This window comes from Bombina bombina, chromosome 1, assembly GCF_027579735.1.
Source record: "Bombina bombina isolate aBomBom1 chromosome 1, aBomBom1.pri, whole genome shotgun sequence".
In the NCBI taxonomy this organism is placed as follows: Eukaryota; Metazoa; Chordata; class Amphibia; order Anura; family Bombinatoridae; genus Bombina; species Bombina bombina.
This window is the reverse complement of record NC_069499.1, coordinates 1,514,233,526-1,514,251,864: the sequence shown is the minus strand read 5'-3', so window position 1 is coordinate 1,514,251,864 and position 18,339 is coordinate 1,514,233,526. Positions and strand designations below refer to the sequence as shown.

The window sequence follows — 18,339 nt, the reverse complement described above, 5'->3', positions numbered from 1 at the left end:
TGCCATTAAAAGGGCATTCAGTTCTTTTTCAAAGGCCCATTAAATCCCTAATCTAAATAAATAAATAAATAAATAAATAAATAAAAAAGCCTAAATCTAACCCCCAGATAGGTACTCCCGGTTCCTGAAGTCCTGCGATGAAGTCTTCCTTTAAGCGGCGATATCTTTTATCTTCTTCCAGGAACAAGCCGGCGCAGAGTGAGGAACTGAAGACCAGTGACCACGGAACTGAAGACCGGCGATGGCGAAACTGAAGACCGGCGACCGTGGAGCCATGGAGCGTGGAGATCCTCTTTGTACAATCATTGCTGCACACTGAGCATTGAATTCAAGGTACGCGTTTAAATTTTGGGTACCTTTGCATTCTTAATGCCTTATTTGAGTCTTCAGATTCAAATCAGCCAATAGGATGAGAGCTACTGAAATCCTATTGGCTGTTCAAAGCAGAACAGCCAATAGGATTTCAGTAGCTCTCATCCTTTTGGCTGATTTGAATTTGAAGACTTAAATCAGACAAAAGGAATGCAAGATACCCCATATTTAAACGCGTACCGTGGGCTTGTCCCATTTGGCCAGATGCGTTAACTAACCCTTCCATTTTTGCTTTTAATCTTAGCTGATTGCTTGTAAGTGAGTGCTGGACTTTCTCTGTGTGTTGTATTAATTATTTTTGTTGTCATTTTCCCTATGGGCCTTGCACCCAGGCCTATCTGGGGTTAACTGCCTGTGACTCTGGGGACAGCACAGCTTCCTTTGAGTGCCAGTGAGCATCCAGGGCTGAGCATGTTGCAGGGTCATGGGATGTGTACCCTTCCGTGTTTTGTGTATATAAATATATATATATATATATATATATATATATATATTTATATCTATATATATAAATATGAATTTATACAGGTATATAGATATGTGAACAGGAGAAGTGTGTCAGCGCTGTAAATTTTACCAGATAGCTAGATAGGGATAAAATGAGTAAGGTGGGATACTTTATTTAGTTAGTAACTGAACAGAGCAAATAGATAGAAAAAAAGAGGCTAAGGAACCCCTAGAGTGCTGCTATCCAGACTATAGACTGAACCTTTAAAGTCACTAAAATAAAGGAAATCTATATAGGTTGAGTGAACAAAAGGGGATTTAGGACAGCGCTCTCACAGGGGAAGATGGTTATGTCATTAGCCTATAAAACTCACAGAAATTAACCTAATCAATAGGAGATATAAAGTGAGCACATATGATATATACTCCCCACTAATATACAGAAATATCAACTGATATGTGAAAAAACATAAATGGAATAAAAAGTAAAGAAAACAGCTTTATTACACTGGTTAAAAGTAAAAGTCAATCGGAGAAGTCCTAGTAAACAGGCTTTCAGTTTAAAAGACTCTATGAAGAGGTGTCTGTGGAAAAAATTTGTGTCCACTTCTAAAATAGTCAATACATGCACATGTGGATAAAAGACGGAAGCCAATATTGGTATAAAAATTAAAATTCAGAGCTGTATACTGTTTAATTATGTATACTCATCTGCTGTTGCAGAGTCCTGAGTTCCAATGTTCCAAAGTCTCCAATGTCTCTTGTAGTAAGTAGAAATTTCAAAGAAGAATCCTGTACTCCAATGATTCTTGTAGCAAATGAAAACTACAAATGCTCCATATGTGGAGAACGACAAAGAACAGACCTGATTGGAAGTCCCGTGCTTCTTGGAAAACTGAGCTTCAGTATCTCTTATTGTAGTAGTAGAAAATTAAAGTTCTGTGTAGAAGGAGTGAATGAATAAAGAAAACAGCTGCCGGTATAGGTCTCTAAGTTCCAAGACCGCGAGACCGGATGTGACGTCACACGCTGTGTAGCTCTGCCCTGTAGGTATATAGATATATATACATATTTATTGAAATAAATATTTAAAAATAAAAAGAACATTGGAATGTTTAATATATACATGTGTATATATGTATTTATATATATATTTATATACATATTTAAACACATACATATGTATAGCCCTTTACAGTCAAATACCTGGTCATATGCCATATACCTTTTTAACGTTTCTTTTTTTAATATATAAATATATATTTTTTATCAGATAGTGTGTGTAGATATATATATATATATATATATATATATATATAAGTGTAACAATTTATTTTAAAGTATTCATGTTGTGTTTGGTGCAACTTTTTTTTTTTATTCATACCCTTTACGCAAGTCGTGCTAACCTGGGGGTCGATCCGATAAAAATCGTCGCCCACAAAAGCTGGTGACGCCAATATTTGCGCTGGTTTGGTATCCTATATACGGCGTAACCTAGAACTTACGCGCGTATATTTCTGCCGTCGTCCGTAGTTTTTTGGGCCATAGGCAGGTATACCAAACCAGCGCAGTTTGGTATCCAATATGCAGCGTAAGGACTTACGTGGCGAAAATGGAAAAATCTTACTCCATTTTCACCTTGCCACAAAAAGCAGCCGTAAGAAGCCTTACGCTGACTATTGGAGCCCCGTAACTCCCTAAACTAGCTAGAAAATAAACCTAACACCTAACGCATGCGCAATGTCTATCTAGCTGTCACCAGCGATCTGCTAAATAAAACCTAACACCTAACGCATGCGCAATGTCTATCTACCTGTCAACCGCGATCCCCCGCCGCAATCCCTAATAAAGTTATTAACCCCTAAACCGCCGCTCCCGTACCCCGGCTCCATCTACATAAACTAACCCCCTACTGTGAGCCCCTAAAACCGCCGCCATCTACCTTATCTATCGCCTAATGTGAAACCCTAAAACCGCCGCCATCTACCTTATCTATCCCCTAATCTGACCCCTTACACCGCCGCCACCTATATAAAAATTATTAACCCCTAATCTAATCCCCCTATACCTCCGCCACCTATATAAAAATTATTAACCCCTAATCTAATCCCCCTATACCGCCGCCAGCTATATTAATAGTATTAACCCCTAATGTAAGCCCCTTACACCGCCGCCATCTATATTAAAATTATTAACCCCTAATTTAATCTACCTACCCCGCCGCCAGCTATGTTATCTATATTAACCCTAAGTATATTATAGTTAATATAGTTATTACATTATATATATTAACTATATTAACCCTAATTATATTAGGGTTACTATAGTTACTATAGTATTTATATTAACTATATTAACTCTATCTAACCCTAACACCCTTAACTAAATTCTTATTAAATTAATCTAATTCATATTATAAACTAAAATATTCCTATTTAAATCTAAATACTTACCTATAAAATAAACCCTAAGATAGCTACAATATATTTAATAATTACATTGTAGCTATGTTAGGGTTTATATTTATTTTACAGGTAAATTGTTAATTATTTTAACTAGGTATAATAGCTATTAAATAGTTATTAACTATTTAATATCTACCTAGTTAAAATAATTACCCAATTACCTGTAAAATAAATCCTAATCTAAGTTACAAATACACCTACACTATCAATAAATTAACTAAACTACAAATATCTATCTAAAAATACAATTAAATAAACTAAACTAAATTACAAAAAAAACAAACACTAAATTACAAAAAATAAAAAAAAGATTACAAGATTTTTAAGCTAATTACACCTATTCTAAGCCCCCTAATAAAATAATAAAGCCCCCCAAAATAAAAAAAATTCCCTGCCCTATTCTAAATTAAAAAAAGTTCAAAGCTCTTTACCTTACCAGCCCTTAAAAGGGCCTTTTGTGGGGCATGCCCCATAGAATTCAGCTCTTTTGCATTTCAATAAATATACAATACCCCCCCCCCCCACATTACAACCCACCACCCACATACCCCTATTTTAAACCCACCCAAACCCCCCTTAAAAAAGTCTAACACTACCCCCCTGAAGATCTCCCTACCTTGTCTTCACCACACCGGGCCGAACTCCTCATCCGATCTGGGCGATGTCTTCCTAATATAATTAGGGTTAATATAGTTAATATAGCTGGCGGCGGTGTAGGGGGATTAGGGGTTAATGTATTTAATATAGCTGGCGGCGGTGTAGGGGGATTAGATTAGGGGTTAATACATTTATTATAGCTGGCGGCGGTGTAGGGGGATTTAGATTAGATGCAAAAGAGCTGTTTACTTTGTGACAAAGCCCCGCCAAAAGCCCTTTTAAGGGCTGGCAAAAGAGCAGTTTACTTTGGGGTAATGCCACGCAAAAAGCCCTTTTCAGGGCTATTTGTAGGGTTAGACTTAGGTTTAGTGGTAGGGATAGTTTAGTATTTTAGGGGTTAAATAATTTATATAGATGGCGGCGGGATAGGAGGATTAAATTAGGGGTTAATAATTCTAAAATAGATGGCGGCGGTGTTAGGGGCTCACTTTAGAGGGTTAGAGATTTAATATAGCTGGGGTACGGGAGCGGCTGTTTAGGGGTTAATAACTTTATTAGGTTGCGGCGGGCTACGGGAGCGGCGGTTTAGGGGTTAATAAAAATTTTTATTGTTAGGCTAGTGAGGGGGGATAGCGGATAGAGGGTTAGACGTGTCGGGCTATGTTTAGGAGGCGTGTTAGACAGTGCGGGTGATTTAGACTTTAGTCAGGTTTTGTAGGCGCCGGCAGTTTCTAACGTAGCGCAAGTCACTGGCGACTCCAAAAATCTGTACTTACGCAGATTTCTGGACATTGCTACTTTGTGAGGCTTGCGCCACTTTAGCAACTGACGGCGCCGCATATTGGATAGCTCGAGTTGCGGGTTCCCTCGCTTGCACCGCAAACTGCGCCGTTTATCGGATCGCGCCCCTGAAGAGCACAAATGTAGTTTTCTCTAAAGTTGGCGCTGGCGTAAAATTTCTTTTTTGTGACCTGTGCTCCACTTGTAATATAGCCCTATATGTGCTAGCGATGCATGTTGTATAATGGCTGATGTGAATATAGGGGCAAATCTATTTTAAAATAACCTTTTTTCAGGGAAACAATGGGAATTTGTGCACAGTTTAATAAACTCCTTGTTCTTATTAGGCTGTGTGTGAAAATTGTATCTAATGATTTTATACAGAAAATCCCCATTTACCTCTACTGTGAGGTTTGTAGATAAATCATTACATAAACTTCTCTACAGGATTTGGTGTCCCCCCCCCCCCCTTGGTTCTTAAAGGAACAGTGTACTGTAAAACCGCGTTCCCCTTAATGTGTTTCCAGTGACTTGTTATACAAGCTGTAGAGTTTACAATGTATGGGAAATTATTCCTTTATGTTAATTTATGTATAACCCAATAAAATGTGATGAGCTTGTAGCTTGTAGGGAGAGCATACCTCATTATCTTTATCAGTCAAATTATTTACAAAAAGTCCTCCTTATCTTTTTTTTTTCACTTTTAGCGCAAAAAAAAAAAAATATACTGTGTGGAGGGTGGGACAGTACCTCTCTGTCAAATCTCCACAAGAAGTGATTTCATCTAAACATATTGTTTACATAGCTTTTCTACAATCAGCACTTAAGTATTCAAACAATCAATATCAGTGGGTATATAAAAATCAAACACTGTTTTTTCAAGTGAAAAAATAAAGGTAAATGATGCATTTGTAAACATTTGAATATACTGCAACAGGCAAAATAGAACATTGAGAACAATTACAGTTCACTCACTGTCTCTTTGTACTCACAAAATTTAATTTAATTACCACTTCTGTAATCTTCCTACTTGTTTGTGTTGGTAAAGGTCTGATCAGTTCCCTAAATACTTTCTGCCTGTAATGTTACAATCTGAAATTTCATAATGTAATGTGTTATAAGTTGTTTGTTTTCATTTATCCTACTAAGACTATTTTAATTGTTTCATTAACAGTTTAATCAGCTGAAGAAGAAACACGTTTTGTTCCAAAACCTCTGTATGTTGTCTGGGAAGAGCTAATACTGCATGACCATTATAAGATACCACTAACTACAAACAGCTTGTTAGGGTTTATTAAATTAAATTATTTTAATTCTTGTCTTATCTTTTGTGTTTATTATATAGAGATGAATGGGAATGGATTCAAAGTCTATCTGGATCCGAGTGTACTGATAAAAGGGATCTTTCTGTGGATTTCTATACTGATTTGTTACTTGGTGACCTCCAGATTGCAGTTAAAGCCCTTCTGAAGCAAATTAATCTACCTCTACACCAGGTAAGTGTATCTTCATTCAAGTTTTAATATTATACTACGAATGAACTAATAATATTTCTCTTGTAAGGTGTATCCAGTCCACGGATCATCCATTACTTGTGGGATATTCTCATTCCCAACAGGAAGTTGCAAGAGGACACCCACAGCAGAGCTGTCTATATAGCTCCTCCCCCATTGCCATATCCAGTCATTCTCTTGCAACTCTCAACAAGCATGGAGGTAGTAAGAGATACGTGGTGAAATGTAGCTGTTATTTTGCTTCAATCAAGAGTTTATTATTTTTAAATAGTACCGGAGTTGTGCTATTTTGTTCCAGGCAGGAAAAAAGAAGAATCTGCCTGGGATTTCTATGATCTTAGCAGGTTGTAACTAAGATCCATTGCTGTTCTCACACATGTCTGAAGAGAGAGATAACTTCAGCAGGGGAAATGGCGTGCAGGTTATCCTGCTATGAGGTATGTGCAGTTAAGTTTTTTCTAGAAGATGTGAAGGCTAGAAAAGGCTGCTGATACCAAATTTATGTAAGGTAAGCCCGAATACAGTGATTTAACAGCGACTGGTATCATGCTTACTTTCTGAGGTAATACTCTTTTATATTTACAATATAAAACGTTTGCTGGCATGTTTAAAAGTTTTTATATATATTTTGGTGATAAAACTTTATTGGGGCCTAGTTTTTTTCCACATGGCTGGCTTAAATTTGCCTAGAAACAGTTTCCTGAGGCTTTCCACTGTGTTACTATGAGTGGGAGGGGCCTAGTTTTAACTGTTACAGACTGAGACATCCAGGAGTCCCCTGAATGGTACAGGACAAGGTAAAGGGCTCTTAGGCTTCCAAAATCGTTTGTTGGGGAAGGTAAGCCCACAGCAAGGCTGTGGCAGTTTGGTGTAACTGTTAAAAAAACGTCTATATAGTTTTTTTGATCCGGTTTTTGAACTAAGGGGTTAATCATCCATTTGCAAGTGGGTGCAATGCTCTGTTAGCTTATTATACACACTGTAAAAATTTCGTTTGATTTACTGCCTTTTTTCACTGTTTTTCAAATTCTGACAAAATTTGTTTCTCTTAAAGGCACAGTACCGTTTTTTATATTTGCTTGTTAACTTCATTTAAAGTGTTTTCCAAGCTTGCTAGTCTAATTGCTAGTCTGTATAAACATGTCTGACATAGAGGAAACTCCTTGTTCATTATGTTTAAAAGCCATGGTGGAACCCCCTCTTAGAATGTGTACCAAATGTACTGATTTCACTTTAAGCAATAAAGATCATATTCTGTCTTTAAAAAATTTATCACCAGAGGAATCTGACGAGGGGGAAGTTATGCTGACTAACTCTCCCCACGTGTCAGATCCTTTGACTCCCGCTCAAGGGACTCACGCTCAAATGGCGCCAAGTACATCCAGGGCGCTCATAGCGTTTACTTTACACGACATGGCGGCAGTCATGGATAATACACTGTCAGCGGTATTAGCCAGACTACCTGTATTTAGAGGAAAGCGAGATAGCTCTGGAGTTAGACGAAATACAGAGCATACTGACGCTTTAAGAACTATGTCTGATACTGCCTTACAATATGCAGAAGCTGAAGAAGAAGAGCTTCTTTCTGTGGGTGATATTTCTGACTCAGGGAAGATGATGCAACCTGATTCTGATATTTCTACATTTAAATTTAAGCTTGAACACCTCTGCGTGTTACTCAGGGAGGTTTTAGCTGCTCTGAATGACTGTGATACAATTGCAGTGCCAGAGAAATTGTGTAGACTGGATGAATACTATGCAGTGCCGGTGTGCACTGATGTTTTTCCAATACCTAAAAGGTTTACAGAAATTATTACTAAGGAATGGGATAGACCAGGTGTGCCGTTATCTCCCCCTCCTGTTTTTAGAAAAATGTTTCCAATAGACGCCACCACACGGGACTTATGGCAGACAGTTCCTAAGGTGGAGGGAGCAGTTTCTACTCTAGCAAAGCGTACTACTATCCCTGTCGAGGACAGTTGTGCTTTCTTAGATCCAATGGATAAAAAGTTAGAGGGTTACCTTAAGAAAATGTTTATTCAACAAGGTTTTATCCTACAGCCCCTTGCATGCATTGCGCCTTTCACTGCTGCTGCGGCATTCTGGTTTGAGTCTCTGGAAGAGGCTTTACAGGTAGCGACTCCATTGGATGAAATACTTGACAAGCTTAGAGCACTTAAGCTAGCCAATTCTTTTGTTTCTGATGCCATTGTTCATTTGACTAAACTAACGGCTAAGAATTCTGGTTTTGCTATCCAGGCCCGCAGAGCGCAATGGCTTAAATCATGGTCAGCTGATGTTACTTCAAAATCGAAGCTGCTTAACATTCCCTTCAAGGGGCAGACCCTATTTGGGCCTGGTTTGAAGGAGATTATTGCTGATATCACTGGAGGAAAAGGTCATGCCCTTCCTCAGGATAGGTCCAAACCAAGGGCCAAACAGTCTAATTTTCGTGCCTTTCGAAACTTCAAGGCAAGTGCGGCATCAACTTCCTCTAATGTAAAACAAGAGGGAACTTTTGCTCAGTCCAAGACGGTCTGGAGACCTAACAAGACCTGGAACAAGGGTAAGCAGGCCAAAAAGCCTGCTGCTGCCTCTAAGACAGCATGAAGGAACGGACCCCTATCCAGTAACGGATCTAGACTTTCGCTCTTCGCCCAGGCGTGGGCAAGAGATGTCCAGGATCCCTGGGCGTTGGAAATTATATCCCAGGGATATCTTCTGGACTTCAAGGCTTCCCCCCCAAAAGGGAGGTTTCACCTTTCACAATTATCTGCAAACCAGATAAAGAGAGAAGCATTCTTACACTGTGTACAAGACCTCCTAGTTATGGGAGTGATCCATCCAGTCCCAAAGGAGGAACAGGGACAGGGATTTTACTCAAATCTGTTTGTGGTTCCCAAAAAAGAGGGAACCTTCAGACCATCAAGATGGAGACTATTCGTACCATCCTACCTATGATCCAGGAGGGTCAATACATGACTACAGTGGATTTAAAGGATGCTTATCTGCACATTCCGATACACAAAGATCATCATCGGTTTCTCAGGTTTGCCTTCCTAGACAGGCACTACCAGTTTGTAGCTCTTCCCTTTGGGTTAGCTACAGCCCCAAGAATTTTTACGAAGGTTCTGGGGTCGCTTCTGGCGGTCCTAAGGCCACGGGGCATAGCAGTGGCCCCTTATTTAGACGACATCCTGATTCAGGCGTCAAACTTCCAAATTGCCAAGTCTCATACGGACATAGTGTTGGCATTTCTGAGGTCGCATGGGTGGAAGGTGAACGAGAAAAAGAGTTCTCTATCCCCCCTCACAAGAGTTTCCTTCCTAGGGACTCTGATAGATTCTGTAGAAATAAAAATTTACCTGATGGAGTCCAGGTTATCAAAACTTCTAAATTCCTGCTGTGTTCTTTCTTCCATTCCTCGCCCTTCGGTGGCTCAGTGCATGGAAGTAATTGGCTTAATGGTAGCGGCAATGGACATAGTGCCGTTTGCCCGCCTACATCTCAGACCGCTGCAACTATGCATGCTCAGTCAGTGGAATGGGGATTACACAGATTTGTCCCCTTTACTGAATCTGGACCAAGAGACCAGGGATTCTCTTCTCTGGTGGCTATCTCGGGTCCATCTGTCCAAAGGTATGACCTTTCGCAGGCCAGATTGGACAATTGTAAGAACAGATGCCAGCCTTCTAGGTTGGGGTGCAGTCTGGAACTCCCTGAAGGCTCAGGGATCGTGGACTCAGGAGGAGTCACTCCTTACAATAAACATTCTGGAACTAAGAGCGATATTCAATGCTCTTCAGACTTGGCCTCATCTAGCAACAGTGAGGTTCATCAGATTTCAGTCGGACAACATCACGACTGTGGCTTACATCAACCATCAAGGGGGAACAAGGAGTTCCCTAGCGATGTTAGAAGTCTCAAAGATAATTCGCTGGGCAGAGATTCACTATTGCCACCTATCAGCTATCCATATCCAAGGTGTAGAGAACTGGGAGGCGGATTTTCTAAGTCTACAGACTTTTCATCCGGGGGAGTGGGCACTCCATCCGGAGGTGTTTGCACAATTGGTTCTTCATTGGGGCGAACCAGAACTGGATCTCATGGCATCTCGCCAGAACGCCAAGCTTCCTTGTTATGGATCCAGGTCCAGGGACCCCAAGGCAATGCTGATAGATGCTCTAGCAGCGCCTTGGTCCTTCAACCTGGCTTATGTGTTTCCACCGTTTCCTCTGCTCCCTCATCTGATTGCCAAAATCAAGCAGGAGAGAGCATCGGTGATCTTGATAGCGCCTGCGTGGCCACGCAGGACTTGGTATGCAGATCTGGTGGACATGTCATCCTTTCCACCATGGACTCTGCTGCTGAGACAGGACCTTCTACTTCTAGGTCCTTTCAAGCATCCAAATCTAATTTCTCTGAGGCTGACTGCCTGGAGATTGAACGCTTGATTTTATCAAAGTGTGGTTTCTCCGAGTCAGTCATTGATACCTTAATTCAGGCACGGAAGCCTGTCACCAGGAAAATCTATCATAAAATATGGCGTAAATATCTTTATTGGTGTGAATCTAAGGGCTACTCATGGAGTAAGGTCAGGATTCCCAGGATATTATCTTTTCTCCAAGAAGGATTGGAGAAAGGATTGTCAGCTAGTTCCTTAAAGGGACAGATTTCTGCGCTATCTATTCTTTTGCACAAGCGTCTGGCGGATGTCCCAGACATTCAGGCATTTTGTCAGGCTTTAGTTAGAATCAAGCCTGTGTTTAAACCTGTTGCTCCACATTGGAGCTTAAATTTGGTTCTTAAAGTTCTTCAGGGGGTTCCGTTTGAACCTCTTCATTCCATAGATATCAAACTTTTATCTTGGAAAGTTCTTTTTTTGGTAGCTATTTCCTCGGCTTGTAGAGTTTCCGAGTTATCTGCCTTACAATGTGATTCTCCTTATCTGATCTTCCATGCAGATAAGGTAGTTCTGCGTACCAAACCTGGGTTTTTACCTAAGGTGGTATCTAATAAGAATATCAATCAAGAGATTGTTGTTCTGTCTTTGTGTCCTAATCCTTCTTCAAAGAAGGAGTGTCTATTACACAATCTGGACGTGGTTCGTGCTTTAAAGTTTTACTTACAAGCTACTAAAGGTTTTCGTCAAACATCTGCTTTGTTTGTTGTCTACTCTGGACAGAGGAGAGGTCAAATGGCTTCGGCAACCTCTCTTTCTTTTTGGCTAAGAAGCATAATCTGCTTAGCCTATGAGACTGCTGGCCAGCAGCCTCCAGAAAGGATTACAGCTCATTCTACTAGAGCTGTGGCTTCCACATGGGCCTTTAAAAATGAGACTTCTGTTGAACAGATTTGCAAGGCGGCGACTTGGTCTTCGCTTCATACTTTTTCAAAATTCTACAAATTTGATACTTTTGCTTCTTCGGAGGCTATTTTTGGGAGAGAGGTTTTACAGGAAGTGGTACCTTCCGTTTAAGTACCTGCCTTGTCCCTCCCTTCATCCGTGTACTTTAGCTTTGGTATTGGTATCCCACAAGTAATGGATGATCCGTGGACTGGATACACCTTACAAGAGAAAACATAATTTATGCTTACCTGATAAATTTATTTCTCTTGTGGTGTATCCAGTCCACGGCCCGCCCTGTCATTTTAAGGCAGGTATTTTTTAATTTTAAACTACAGTCACCACTGCACCCTATGGTTTCTCCTTTCTCTGCTTGTTTTCAGTCGAATGACTGGATATGGCAGTGAGGGGAGGAGCTATATAGACAGCTCTGCTGTGGGTGTCCTCTTGCAATTTCCTGTTGGGAATGAGAATATCCCACAAGTAATGGATGATCCGTGGACTGGATACACCATAAGAGAAATAAATTTATCAGGTAAGCATAGATTATGTTTTTATAGAGAAAAAAAGATTTGTTTTTAAGCACAAATGTTGAAAAACCTTCGCAAGTTTGTCCAGAATGACATGAGGAAAAAATATACTGTTTCGGATTATTGCCAACAAATTACTGGTACATTCACTCTACTAGCCGACAAAATCCTTTGTTTCAATTATTTCTTAGAACACACAAGTGGCGTATTTAGGTTTTGTGCTGCCCTAGGCACACAAAATTCTGCTGCCCTTCACCCCCAAAGATTGTAGGCCTTTTTGGACATAATATTTTTTGATTGGGGAGCAAAATAAAAAAATTTTTATGGCATATACAAAGTAAATGTTCACCAGGACTCGTGAAACACTTGTATACACACATATACACACACAGTCACAGACATACACTGACACACACACATATCTATCTATTGCTGCAATACATATATATATATATATATATATATATATATATATATATATATATATATATATATATATATATATATATATATATATATATATATATATAACACAGATTTTATGATACAGTACTTCCCCAAACATAATACTGAGTGCTGAAAGCCAACAGAACTAAAGGCAATAGCCAGTTAAATGAATGAAAGGTTCAGAGTTACCTCTAAACTGTAAACTCCATGGGCACTTTCTTATTATATCCCCCTAGAATGTGAGCTCCTTGGGCAAAAGTTCCCATTACATAACTGTATAATACTTCTAAAATAACTGAAAGCTTTTTACTAATATAGCCACAAAAATGCGCTGCCCTCCCTCCAATCTGCTGCCCTTGGCAAGGGCCTTTTTTGCCTAGGCCAAAATACGTCCCTGGAATACACACAAGCAGGGCAGTCAGAATTAAACTCTTAGATGAAATGTACAGTTTAAAAAATAATATTTCTGATGTCAAATTTTGCTCTTGCTATCTTTTGCTGAATGGTAGAATAATGTATATTATTAAAAACATTGTTGCAAACACTGCTGCCTCATGTGCACACTTCTATGTCAGTATGCTCTCATGGAAAGGGGATACCAAGAAACATGAGAGTTTTATAATAGAATACATTACTGGGTACAACTACTGTAGCACAGCTACTACTCATGTACCTCCTGTTCTCTTTAAAGCCATTGTCATGAGATGCAGGACACAGCAAATAGGGTACAACACTATTTTATTGTAGAGCATGGAAATATACATCTGGTAGCATTGATCTCACTTAGTAACTGCGACACAGACAAACTGTCCTAAGCCCCGCCCCCATCTGGTGACGTCACTTCCCACTCTCATCACATCTTCCCCCTTTTCAAAGGACAAAGCATACATTTTTTTTTTCATTTGAATACAACAAATAACAAGGTATACAACAGTTTTGTATAGTATATAACAAATAAGTTACAGAAAATATAAACAACATGAATTACATCCTGACTTGAACATCGGGGTAGACTACCCTAGTCCACAGTGACCATGGGATTATTCTGCTCATACTTCCGGTCACTGTTCTAATTAATGTTAATCCCGATATCGGGCCGGAAGTTTCACCACTCTTCCACTTGATGTAACTCTACATGAACTGTCCTCTGATACAGAAGAAGGTGATTGAGAGTCTGCTGGAGGCAAAGACATATCCCCGCTGTGATATTGCTGAGGGGAAGGCACCTTGGTTCTGGAGAGCGTCCAATTACCATAGCAGGCGTCTTCCATTTCTTCTCATCATCCAGTTTTATTCTGACACTTTGCCTCGCATTCAGCTCCTGCAAAGGCCTCACAGAATGTCTCCTGTCGTAGAAGAATCAATAGCCCCTTTTTGCTTCTTCATCCCTCCTAAGGACTTCGTCCCGAGGAATAGAGCTGGTTGGCTGTAAGACACCCACAGAGGGTTAGGTGGTACGAATCTGATGTCCTAGCATCAGCTGTGCCGGGCTAAACCCCGTGGCTTGAATGGGAGTCGCCCTATAGGACAAGAGGGCCAGGTACGGCTCAGATTGCTTTAAAATGAACTTTGTTGTTTGAACTGCCCTTTCAGCCATTCCGTTGGCCTGCTTGTAATGTGGACTTGACGTGGAATGTACAAAATCATATTCTCTGCTGAAAGAACTGAACTCTGTGGAAGCGAACTGCATTACGTTATCACTCACCAACTCCATTGGTATGCCCCACCGGGCGAACAAGCTCTTGAGACGAGTGATAACGGCTTGACTTGTCAATTCATTCAAAGGTGCAATTTCCAAATACCTGGAACAGTAGTCGATCACGACTTGGAACCTTTTCCCGTGCAGTTCGCACAAATCAGCAGCTATTTTCTGCCACGGGCCTGCAGGCAGCGGAGTGGAAATCAAGGGCTCCCTTCTCTGAGTAGGCCGGCATTCCCGGCAAAAGGCACATTTAGACACATGGCTTGCAATGTCAGAACTGATCCCAGGCCACCATACTGCCATAGCTGCCCTTTCTCTGCACTTTGTAATGCCTAAGTGGCCATCGTGAATCCTGTTTAACATCTCCTGCCGCATGCTAACAGGAATAACAATGCGGTCCTGGAACAGCACCAACCCATCCAGCTCCGTGAGCTGCGACCTCTCTGACTGGTAAGAACTTAAAGACATCCAGGCTGCCCGACTCTCGGGCCAACCTTCTTTTATGTACTTTATAACTTCTTGAAGGTCTGTATCTAAATATGTCTCTTTCTTTATTTGTTCTAGCTTTCCTGAAGAAATGGACTTGGAGGCCAGAACTGAATCTACATACACTTTCACATCTGATTCCGTTGAAGACTCTTCAGCAGCAGCCAGCGGGAGCCTGGATAGTGTATCTGCCACAACCAGTTGTTTCCCCGGCACATGCACTGCCTGAACGTTGAACCTGAGCATCCTTATTAGAAGTCTCTGGCATCTTAGGAGTGTTTTATCAATATCATAGGAGTTGATTAGAGGGACTAGCGGTTCATGGTCAGTCTCCAGACTAAACCCACTAGGTAATGCTGAAAGCGCTCACAAGCCCAAACTGCAGCCAGACACGTTCTCAATTTGGGCGTATTTTGACTCCGTCAGCCGTCAGTGTACAGGAACAGTAGGCGTTGGGCTGTAGTTTGTTTTCATTCAACTGCAGGAGGGCGTCCCCAAACCCATAACTGCTCTCATCAGCACTAACCACAGTCTTTTGGAAGGGTCGTAGAACCCCAACACTGGGGCAGACCCCAGCAGGGACTTGACCTGCATAAAAGATTTGTCCTGTGAAGGTCCTGTGAAGGTCCCCAGACCCAGGCAACATCTTTCTTTAGCAGCTCTGTGATAAGATGTAGTATAGTGGATAAATCTGGGAGGAACCTGCTCACATAATTTACAATGCACAATATTTGTCTCAGCTCATGTATATCAGAAGGACTTTTCATCTGTTCAATAGCACAAATTTTCTCAGGGTCTGGCTTGATGCCATCCCCATTGATGATATGCCCAAAGTAACATAACTCAGCTTTCCTAAAATGGCATTTCTCTTTATTTAACTTCAGCCCGGACTCTCTAATAGTCTGCAGCATGCAGCTCAGTCGCTGATCATGTTCCTCCAATGTAGACCCATACACCAAGATGTCGTCCATGACGACTGCTGTGCCCACGTGGTCTCTTAGGAGAGAACTCATTTCTCTTTGAAAGATTTCAGGAGCAGAGGTTATCCCGAAGAGGAGTCTGCAGAAGCAAAACCGACAATTGAAGACATAGCTCCGAAATTGGCTGGGGCGAAGTTCTTCTCTACATTGGATGCTTCTAGCGGCTTCTGGCAGATACCTCTAGATCCAAAGTGTCACAAACTGACTGCTAGAAGCCGCTAGAAGCATCCAATGTAGAGAAGAACTTCGCCCCAGCCAATTTCAGAGCTATGTCTTCAATTGTCGGCAGCACATATCTCTCTCTCTTCACCGCCTCATTCAGCCTTTTCAAGTCCAGGCAGATGCGTACTTTACCATTTTTCTTTGCAACAGGCACAATGGGGGCACACCAGTCAGTTGCTTCAACAACCTCTTCAATAACCCCCATATTCTTCATACGCAGAAGCTCCTTCTCCACTTGAAGCATGAGCGGAAACGGAATTCTTTGGGGAGTGGTAATGATGTATGGGACTGCATCACCTTTAAGTGATATGCGGACTGGGATTTCATTCACTCTGGCTACTAGGCCCAAACCACAGGCTGCCTTCCTGCTCAATAAATTGTTAACACACTGACCTCTAATCACATACACCCACATGGTGAATTTTCTTTGCTTGTACTCGCAGCTGGCAAGAAATTTTCCCGCACAATCAATGCGACCACCAGGACTATGGACTTTTGTTGTAACTTTCGCCAGCTGGGGCTGTCGAGGCAGTTTTATGAATGCTGCAAGGTACATTACAGTAATGTCTGCTCCTATATCAATCTTAAAGGCAACTTTGGCTCCCATTACAGTAAGAGTAACCCTCCAATCTTCATCTGAACCAGGCCGTTCCACAACAGACCCTACAAAGGACACTTCTTGACCCTCCTGGTCGCTATCCACCTGCATCTCCTTAATATATTCAGTTTTACACACTACTTCAAAATGGCCCATTTTGTTAAATTTTCTACATCTTTTGTCTTTAGCAGGGCATATGACATTCTGATCATGGGCATGGTTGCACCGAGTGCATCGGGCATGCTGCGCCCATCCACTTCTGGGCCTATCTGCTGCCCTTGGTCTACCGCTCACACTGTGCCTTTCACTAGCAGCCCTCCTAAACTGTTGCACTTCATCCACAATAATTGTAGCTTCAGTGAGACTTCAGCATCTGCAATTCCTATAACTATTCTGTCTCTGATTTGCTCTTCTTTAGCAACACCAAACTCACAGAATTCAGTTAGTTCATACAGGCTGCGCACAAATGACTCCACAGATTCTCCCACATGCTGGGCACGTTTGTGAAAACAAGCCCTCTCATGAATCACATTTCTTTTGGGCACAAAGTGGGCACTGAGTATGTTCATAACTATATCAAAGTCAAATTCTTCCCCTTCTTTGAAAGTAAAGGCATTGAAAACTGGATCCACATCTTTCCCCATAGAGTATAAAAAAGAATGAACTTGTACTTCACCACTTTCCTTGTGCAGCTTGGAAGCAATCCTGTTGCGCTGAAACCGCTGACGCCATGTGGTCCAAGCTGCAGGCTGAGTGAAATCAAAAGGCTCAGGTGGAGTAAACTTCAACATCGTCATCAATCAGGAAACAGAAGCGCAGGCAAGTACTTCTGACACCATGTCATGAGATGCAGGACACAGCAAAGAGGGTACAACAATATTTTATTGTAGAGCATGGAAATATACATCTGGTAGCATTGATCTCACTGTCAGGGTGCCAGGAATCAGACAGAGACGAGAAGTGAAAAAATAATCACACCTTTATTAATAACAAAAAAATAATAAAAAGTCCACAAGTCAAATAACAAGCCAGGAGTCAAAACCAGAGCTGGTAGTCAGACGAGCCGAGTCAGGAGCCAAAGCGAATAGTCAGATAAGCCGGAATCAGGAACAAGGAAAACAGCAGAGTCAGAAACAAGCCAGGGATCAGGAACCAGGAAGGACGTCAGACAGCCAGGTAATACACAGGAACTCTCACAAACAGGTCTGAGACAATGCAAAGGCAAAGCATACTGAACAGAGGCCCTTTAAATAATAAGTGATGACATCACAATTCTGAGACTGCATCCTGTCTCACATAGATGATGCACACCAGCCTGGCCATAAAAGGAAGTGCAGGAAATGAGCAGCATCCCCCACAATGCACCATAGTCAGCAAGAGAGGTGAGTAAAATGGCTGCCAGCAGCACATGGCAAACAAAACAGGGCAAAAACCCTGACAGTACCCTCCCCTCAATGACCCCTCCCCCGCGGGAGGACAAAAGGCTTTTTGGGGAAACGGGCACCGAAGGCACAGAGGAGGGTGGGAGCATGAACATCAGAGAAGGGAACCCAAGAATGCTCCTCCGGAACGTAGCCCCTCCAGTGAACCAAATACTGTACACGGTCCCTGGACATACGAGAGTCAATAATGCTGCTGACCTCATACTCCTCATGGTTGTCAACAAAGATAGGATGGGGACGAGGCAACACAGTGGTAAACTGATTACAAACCAATGGTTTCAAGAGGAAGACATGAAAAACATTAGAGATGAGCATTGCAGGAGGAAGGTCAAGAGCGCAGGCCACAAGATTGAACCGTCGGAGTATTCGAAAAGGACCAACATAACAGGAAGCCAGTTTATTGGAAGGCA

The 18,339-nt window shown here is 41.4% G+C and overlaps 1 protein-coding gene across 1 annotated transcript in view; it reads left to right on the top strand.

The window, feature by feature from the left end:
• The window catches only part of ANKFN1 (ankyrin repeat and fibronectin type III domain containing 1), an 899,573-nt gene that overhangs the window by 606,222 nt on the left and 275,012 nt on the right, over positions 1-18,339 (top strand). Inside the window, exon 13 of the mRNA XM_053708167.1 lies at positions 6,007-6,157. Coding sequence (XP_053564142.1) covers positions 6,007-6,157 — 151 coding nt within the window. The remainder of the gene's footprint in view (positions 1-6,006; positions 6,158-18,339) is intronic.